The following is an 8,471-nucleotide window of genomic DNA, read 5'->3' as shown; positions in this document are numbered from 1 at the left end:
TGGCAGTGCGGGCCAGCAAAATTCTCAGTCTCTTAGAATATGAGATATTTTTATCACAATGCATTGCCACGGTACAGTCTTAAAAGTAGTAAAAATTTTAGGTATAGTCACCTGTCACCTAGCACATTTGGTTAAAGATGGACCCTATATATTTAGGAAGTCCCATAGAATTCCAGTGGAGTTAAAATTATTATTTGATGACCGTGCAGGAGACTAAAAGCCATAGCAAAATGCAAGTGACTAAGTGATCCCTGCTGTACAAAAGGAGAGCCCACTTTCCGCACCTCCAGACACAGTCTTTGTACACATACAAAAACTGGTGTTGGGAACAGTATACCCAGATATGAACAGCAGCGGTAGACACCTCAGGCGTCTCTTTCTTGATGGCAATTGCTGGAAGCTGACCCTGAGCTCCTCACGTGCTGGTCCTATGCACCTTTCGAACTTTCAGGAAGTGTAAAGTCTGTAACTATAATCAGGTGGTCACATGCTGAGAGACACGTGACTCGTTTTAATCCTTGAATAATATAAGCAGACATCCTGACCATGTATGAACCTTCAAAATTTCCATTTTCCAACTTTTTTTGGATCAGATTTTTCTGATAGAAATAATCTCTTAGTTCACATGTACTTCTGAACAGAGACTTCTCTCTGCCAAGTGGAGAAACATCAACTCCGGACAACCGTCCTCAGCAGAACCTGCAGGAATCTGCCTTGTTTGACCACAGGGATGAGGCGCCTAATCAACACTCCCGGGTTGGGGACTCCCTGTGACCTGACCCTGCCACACACCCAAGGAAGCAGGATGTGAGCGACTCAGCCAATGCTCTGCTTCAGCGCCCTGGGCTGGAGGATGGGGGTGGGACTTCGGGCGGAATCACAGATGATTTCCTGGTTTTGTGGGGTGGAGCTCATTAACTTTGCTTCCGTAGGGGAAGGCGAAGAGGCCTAGAGCTGGGTGTGTGTTGCAGGGCAAAACCTGTTGGGGAAGGGCCACACCGGGCACCAGCCCAGCCCAGCTATCAGAGAGCAGGAGGGTAAAGTCAAAGGTGCTCATCCCGGAGACCAGTGGACTCAATCCCTGACACCAACAGCACCAGCACCATGCCTATGACACTGGGTTACTGGGACATCCGTGGGGTGAGCGCCCACCTGACGGTGAAAAGAATCGCCTCGGGGCTAGAATGAGGGAAGCGGTGAGGGGGCGGGTCCTAGAGGAATTCCTTTGCTTGTCTGGCTCAGAATCCTGCACACGTGCTTGCTGCTGCCTGCGCCTATGTGTACTAACTTGGCGGGAGGTGAGGTCACATAGAAATCCCCAGGCCCCATTCCTGACCTATCTCTACAGCTGGCTCATGCTATTCGCCTGCTCCTGGAATACACAGACACAAGCTATGAGGAGAAGAGATACGTCATGGGCGGCGGTAATGCCATCTTCTGGTCAAACTTCTTCCTTACCCCTGTCTATTGGTGCTTAGCAGCCCGTTTCTGACCTACATTACAGGACAGGGCTCCTCCAGGTGGACTTAGAATCTTCCTCTTCCAGAAACCTCCAGAGGGTGGGCTTGATCTTAATACGGAATCCTGGTAATGGAGGGTGGGTCCCCACTGCTGTTGAAATTAGATCGCATTCCCCATGAAGACTTGCCTGAACCGTTTGTAAGTTTTAGAGATGTAGGACCCACAGCCCCAATCACTTGTCATCACTGGTACCTTATGTTGTGAGATTCAGTGTGTGGGTTGCAATTCCCTGCTTTAGGAGGTTGGGTCCCTGGAATAGGCGTGTTGGACACTAGGCTGATTTCTTTTTATGTAACCTTATCAACCACAGCTCCTGACTATGATAGAAGCCAATGGCTGAGTGAGAAGTTCAACCTGGGCCTGGACTTTCCCAATGTAGGTGCAGGGAAGGGAGGTTTGGGGAAGGCATGGCGTCCTCACCTCATCTCCTTGACTGGCTGAGGGGATTTGGGGTCAGAGCTTCTGCTCTCCTGCTCCCATTCCTGGTGGTTGCCCAGTGTGATGGGCTGTGCCCCAGCTCTTCCATTCAGTGTGCACTGTGTTCATGCTGGCCACGCTGAATGCCAGGCCACATGGCCACGTGTCTGCCCTAACCCAGGGAAGTAAGGCTGGGACCTCATATCCCACCTGACTGTCCCTGCTTGTCTTTCCAGCTGCCCTACTTAATTGACGGGCCCCACAAGATCACCCAGAGCAATGCTATCCTGCGCTACATTGCCCGCAAGCACAACCTGTGTGAGTGGGGCTGGCTGCAGGGTGGGGCATGGGGGACAATCTCCTTGTCTGGACTGGGGTGAGAGGCTAAAGGTGAGTCTGTGCTGTGTGTGCTGCAGGTGGAGAGACAGAGGAAGAAAAGATTCGTGTGGACATTTTGGAGAACCAGGTTGTGGATGTCACCAATCACCTTGCCAGAATCTGTTACAGCCCAGACTTTGTGAGTCTCATCCTGCTCCCGTGCTGGGCTGGACCAGGCAGTGTTTGGGTCAGGAGTCAGCTCTTTCAAATTCCCATCTGCACAGGTCTTTTTTACCTTCTGATTTCCTTAGCCACTTATTCTCCAGGATGTGTTCTGTTATCACCAGCAGTCCCCAGTACACTGAAATATCAAATGAACACTCTTATTAGGCCCTACCTGTCTTAGTCCAGACTTCCCAGAGCAGACATTAAGTTTCTCAATAATAGATCTTCTGGGCTGGAGAGATGGCTCAGTGGTTAAGGACATTGCCTGCTCTTCCAAAGGTCCTGAGTTCAATTCCCAGCAACCACATGGTGGCTCACAACCATCTGTAATGAAGTCTGGTGCCCTCTTCTGGCCTGCAGCATAACACAGACAGAATATTGTATGCATAATAAATAAATAAATATTAAAAAAATAGATCTTCTGTACCCCCATAATAGGTTTCCCTGCCAACCCAGTAAACCAGATCAAGCTGAATTGAAAAAGTCCTAGAATAGGTTTATTTGAGCAAAGCAACTCCTGGGTGGACTCTCTACTCCCAGAGATTGAGGCCAGAGGAGTCATGTGCCAAAAAGAAAGCAGGGAGATTACATAGACTGTAGGTGCAGGGTGATAATGTGTCCACTATAAGCTGAGCTTGTGCCCAAATATGGTCAAGAGCTGAATGCTCAAACAGGGACTTAGGCTGCTGGCAGAAACAGGAGAGGAAGCTGCAATGGTCACCAGAAATGCAGATGGAACTGGGCTTTTTGGTACCTTTTTCTTATTTTTTTTAAATATTTATTTATTTATTATGTATACAATGTTCTGTCTGTGTGTATTCCTGAAGGCCAGAAGAAGGCACCAGGTCTCATTACAGATGGTTGTGAGCCACCATGTGGTTGCTGAGAATTGAACTCAGGACCTTTGGAAGAGCAGGCAATGTTCTTAACCACTGAGCCATCTTTCCAGCCCTGGTACCTTTTTTTTAATTCCGAGTCTCTGGGCAGGGCTTAGAGAGAGAGAGACAGGACTGGGGCTTTCTGGATCGTGCAGGGGCAAACTGGAGGGTCAACCGAAACCCTAGACAGTGACGTCATGTTTCCCAAGTGTTCTGCACCTGTGCCCTCTGCTTAGGCCCTCACCAGGTAGTTCATATCATTGCTGTCCATTAAATACAAGTACACTCAATGGATCAGAAAAAGAAGTCCAGGATGAAGACTCACAGGAAGCCCAGGAAGTGCCTGAAGGTCTTTCTCTCCTTTCCTTCAGCCTCAAATCCTCCTCAGTTTATGGGGGAAACTCAAGTATATTTCATTCTTTTGGAACCTATGATATGGAACTCCCCATCTTCTCTGCGTACTTTCAGTTCTTGCTTCTTTGGTGCTGCCTCTCATCAGCCCCATAGTCTGCCAGTGCTCTGGGCACTCATGGGTTTAGACATCAGGAATGATGATTTCCCATTGTGGACAGTGTCCTTTTCTTCTCTGGCTTTTCCATTGCATTTGTAGGGTAGCATGAGCTACCATGGAATCCGGTAAATAAGTGTTGATATGTGGAATCAAAGCCTGGGGCCATCTTAGTGGAGATGGCTTCCTACCCCGTGTAGGACCATGCCTGGTACTGCTGACCTGGTCGCTCTGTCAGGGAACTCTGTGGTGATAGCTGTTTCTGCTTCAGGAGAAACTGAAGGGAGAATACTTGGAGCAGCTCCCTGGGATGATGAAGCTCTTCTCACAGTTCCTGGGGAAGCAGACATGGTTTGTCGGTGAAAAGGTAAAAGAGAAGAAGCTGAGGGTTGTCATTTTTCCAGGGGCACAGAATTTCATGCCCCCTCGTTCTTGGCCTTTTGCAGATAACTTTTGTGGATTTCCTTGCTTATGATATCCTGGACCTAAACCGTATATTCGAACCTAAGTGTCTGGACGCATTCCCAAACCTGAAGGACTTCATGGCCCGCTTTGAGGTGATGCCCTTATCCTCCTTCCTCTTGGCTGTCAACTTTTCCCTAATGTTTTCTTGGTCTTGGAGATGAAGTGAAGAGCAGGTAGCATAAAAAAAAACAACAACAAAAAAAAAAAAACAGTAGGTAGCATGAGTTGAGCACTCTCTTTCTCCCAGAGTCTGTGCTCAGCACCTGGTCTCTGTAGACCAAGTTCATCTTTACAGCCTTCCTCAAGGGTGGGGAAGTCATCTGTCCCACAGCTCAGATAAGGAAATGTGAAACTCTGGACGGTTACCTACCCACTCAAGATTTCTGCAGCAGTAGAACTGGGCTGCAGTTGCTGTTGGCTCCTGCTCCTCAGGGCAGCGGGTAGCTGCTGCAGACTGGGTTATGTGAGGTACCAGGATGTAAAGGATACTTGTGCTTGGTTTGCTGAATGCTTCGCCGAGACCTTTGTGGGGCTCCTGTTAGAGAATTGAATCCTGAGGTGTGTGTCATAGGCTCTCCTCCCTCAGGCCTTTCATTTTTTCCTTTTGAGTGTCCAGCTGTTCCTTTTTTTTTAATTATTATTTTAATTATAGTAGCATGCTGGCTTGACCATCCTACACAAAGGCAAGATGGTGATCACAGCTGTTCCTTTTGTGAGATTTGCCACTTTATTTTTCTGTTTCCTTATTTCTGTATGAGGCATAAGTTATGCCCAGTAAGAAAGGAAAAGGTGGTTCGTAGACCCACCTGGGGACCATGTGTATTAGATAATATCAGGCAAACCAGACTGGGATGTGTGTGTGTGTGTGTGTGTGTGTGTGTGTGTGTGTGTGTGTGTTACCACCAGGGTGCTGGGGAGCCCTGTTTCCCTGGAGACTACTTGATTGATATCTACGCCATCTTCTGTATTAGAAATTGGGGGTTGGAGACCTAGGTCCAATGGGCTTTTCAGTCTGGAACTCATTTTCCTGTCTCATTCCTTACCAAGTGATGTGATTTCTCAGCCAGTTCTTGTCATTTGGTCTGAACTGCGTGCGTTTGAGAGGAAGAGGCTGGGGAGTGTTGAAGGCTGCAGCTTAGGCTCAATGTGAACTTGGTCTCTTGATCATAGGCAGCTCCGGACATCTGAACTCTTTAGAGATTTTCTGGAGGCTCGCTCTCTTGGTAGAAGACAAATAGCACATGTAACTGTCATTGACCCTGGTCCCTTTATCAAGACTGGAGACAGGATTGGTTGAGGCTCAATACCAGGTGCAGAAAGTTGACTTTCTCCTTAGGGAATGATTAGGGCAAGCCTGGCTTTACTTTTCTGGTCTACTATAATCTATAAACTTTGACCCCGGTTTTACCAAGTCACTAGATAAGATAGGGGTTATCTGCCAGCCATTGCCCTTTCCATCCAGATTCCTATTCAGGAAATATAGAGTTAATGTGTGCAAGGAGCAGGTCTGTATAGATGGGGTGATAAGGCCTGTTAGGGAGGGCAGGAAGGGAGTGCCAGGAGAGAGTACAGCATTGGAGAGACAGAGGCCAGGCTGATCCCAAATGTGTGCTAATGACTAGCAATATGAGCAAGAGGAAGTTGATTGCCCTCTCTGGCCCTGAGCAAACCTAAATCTTGGTTTTCTTTTTTTTTATATAACTCTCAGGGACTGAAGAAGATCTCTGCCTACATGAAGAGTAGCGGCTTCATCCCAAGACCTCTGTTTTCAAGATGGGCCACATGGGGGAATAAGTAGAGCCTTAACAGGGCAAGAGGTGGGAATGAGGGACCTGGGGCTCTGGCAACTTTGAACTTCCTTTAGCCCTGGCACTTCCTTCTTCTTTCTGTCCCCTTGCTGACCCCAGAGTGTTTTGGGTCTTCTTTTCTTTCACCCAGTCTTGGACCTTTCAAGCCCTTTAAAGCCTTAAGTTTCCTTCAGCAAAGTGCCCTTCTAGTGTGGCTGTCTGACCCACTTGACGGACGGTCGTACCTGTCAGTTGCTGTGATGTCATGAAGAGTTGGGACTCAGAGCTCAGCCTGGGCTTCCTAGCGAGCTAGTAGTCTAGAGATGCTGATGTATGAGGTCTCTCTGGACTATGTCAGGTACCACTGTTAGCCCTGGACCACCCTAGCCCTCGGTTGCACTGCCTGCTATCTCTGCTGCCTCCAAAGACTGCCTCTCGACCTGGCAGAGTTTTGCAGGGATTCTGATTGGATAAGCAGGGGTTGGGACTTCCTGAGGCCATCTGATAGCCTCTCACCAGGCAGCTGCAGGAGGCTCTGTGGAGCTCAAAGGGAGCCTTTGGGGGCTTGGGATCGCCTATACTCTAGCACTGCTTGGGCTTTATACGGGTCTCAGGGGTGAGGACCCAGGCCGGGGGAGTCTCCAGCAGTGAACCAGAAGCCTCTCTGTCCCCCATTAGTGTGTCACAATAATATCCATGTGTCACCAGGACCCTGTCTCCTCTGTCCCTGATGCCTCTGGAGTTTCCTGTCTGGGTCACCAGGGATGGGGACCAACCTGATTAATCCCCTATCTCTGTGAGCCGCTTTGAAATAAATTTCTTCATGCTTTCATAATTTCAGGTGTCTTTTCATACCATTTATATCAGCATTCTTTGGATAGGCATAGAATTATAGCATGAATGTTTCATTTCAGATGTACCCCAGCAAGCCTCCCCCAGAAATGAGTGTTTCTGGTAAGAAGAATCCAGTCTTTCTGACCAGGAGTCATTTGTACATGCTCGACTTCAACACTCCAGATGACCTCCTTTGGCTTGAGATCTCCAAGTCAAAGCGTTTGAAGGGATCCATACCCCACCTGGTTCTTCTTCACCCCCTTTTGCAAACTTCCCTAGCTCAGGCTTCTCCCGCTCAGATCTAAAATGAAGTTTCTCTGGGCTGACAATGCCGTCTCCAAGAGCCAAAAGCTGCTGAACAAAACTCACACCAGTCATGAGCAACCCTCTTTTTGAGTTGCGGGTCAGGGCTGTCCGAGAGTCTGTCAGAATATTACAGGCTATAACACTGGCATTGGTTGCCCTCTCCTATTGCTGAAGATGCTACATACTTCAGACGGATCTGACATGAAACCCTCCCTCTGAGGATTCCCTTCCATGGTGGAAGAAGGTACCATGTAAGCTACCAAAGGAGGCAGGCAACAATAGCCCTCAGCTGTGATGCCTGTGAACCACAGCAATGGCCACCATGTTGTGGCAACCCTTACGGTGCAGTAGTGGTATACATACCTTGATGGTAACCAACAGTTTTCTCATTGGACTTAAGGCCTGCTCAACAAGAGGGAAAACATCCCTGGAATAGGAAACCTAGTCTGTTACCCGTGACTAGGGAAGTCATAGCCCCAAAGTGAGCATCCAGTCACTTAGCCTGTGGAACCATGACAAAGCATTAGTAGTGGAACAGCGACTAACCTGCAAGATTCTAGCATATTCCCTGCAGAGTGGCTCACATCCAATGGGTGATTACAGTTGGTGAATTTGTGCAATAATTGTCAGATTCATGACTCACCAATCTTTCATCTGCGTGATATCCACCTGAAGGGATTTAAAATCACACTTAGAATGAGCTTCAGGAGGCTCCAAGTTTTCCTGCAGCAGAGCGAGCCCTCTCAGCGGCACGGAAACGAGTTGTTCAGTTTGCAGGCAGGTGTTTGTCTCATTCCAGACTCTCGTTTGATTTTTATAGATACTTCTTTGTGCAGGTGAGATTAATATAATCCTAGGACACTCTGTCTAGTCATCTTCATGCTTTAGATATGTGGATTTCCATAACTTAAAATCTTCTAGCCAGGATCATGATCATCTCTTAACTAATTGTTCTCTGGAACATTTTAATTGTATAATTCAACAAGTAAATGTTCAAGGTAAAATTAGTTTAGTACTTCATATTATCCTTTGTTCTTCCAGTAGAATCATTTAATCTGTTGGTGACCACAGTAAATAACGTTCACCTCTGTCTCAATTACATAGGCACCTGGTGGCCAGCACAGCAGTTTCATTCCATACTTTCATTCTTTGGAACTCACTTTGTAGACCAGGCTGGCCTTGAACTCATAGATCCACCCACCTCTGCCTCCC

At 47.8% G+C, this 8,471-nt stretch overlaps 1 protein-coding gene across 1 annotated transcript; it reads left to right on the top strand.

Annotated features, from left to right (window-relative positions):
• Positions 1-909: 909 nt before the first annotated feature.
• Positions 910-6,954, top strand: LOC142855041 (glutathione S-transferase Mu 4-like). Its single transcript, XM_075981625.1, has 8 exons — positions 910-1,140; positions 1,349-1,424; positions 1,832-1,896; positions 2,175-2,256; positions 2,355-2,455; positions 4,139-4,234; positions 4,314-4,424; positions 6,041-6,954. Exons 1-8 carry the CDS (start codon positions 1,105-1,107, stop codon positions 6,128-6,130), a joined length of 657 nt encoding a protein of 218 aa, XP_075837740.1. The 5' UTR covers positions 910-1,104; the 3' UTR covers positions 6,131-6,954.
• Positions 6,955-8,471: the final 1,517 nt, after the last annotated feature.

The sequence above is a fragment of the Microtus pennsylvanicus genome, chromosome 7 (assembly GCF_037038515.1).
Source record: "Microtus pennsylvanicus isolate mMicPen1 chromosome 7, mMicPen1.hap1, whole genome shotgun sequence".
Lineage (NCBI taxonomy): Eukaryota > Metazoa > Chordata > Mammalia > Rodentia > Cricetidae > Microtus > Microtus pennsylvanicus.
The sequence above is the reverse complement of the archived record's forward strand: the minus strand, read 5'-3'. Positions and strand labels throughout refer to the sequence as shown.

Bases quoted from the DNA above. Each gene is read 5' to 3' on its own strand.
- LOC142855041 (XM_075981625.1), top strand. From the start codon at position 1,105: ATGCCTATGACACTGGGTTACTGGGACATCCGTGGG. The intron at 1,897-2,174 runs GTAGGTGCAGGG...TTGTCTTTCCAG, and splicing joins TGGGCCTGGACTTTCCCAAT to CTGCCCTACTTAATTGACGG. The intron at 2,456-4,138 runs GTGAGTCTCATC...TTTCTGCTTCAG, and splicing joins TCTGTTACAGCCCAGACTTT to GAGAAACTGAAGGGAGAATA.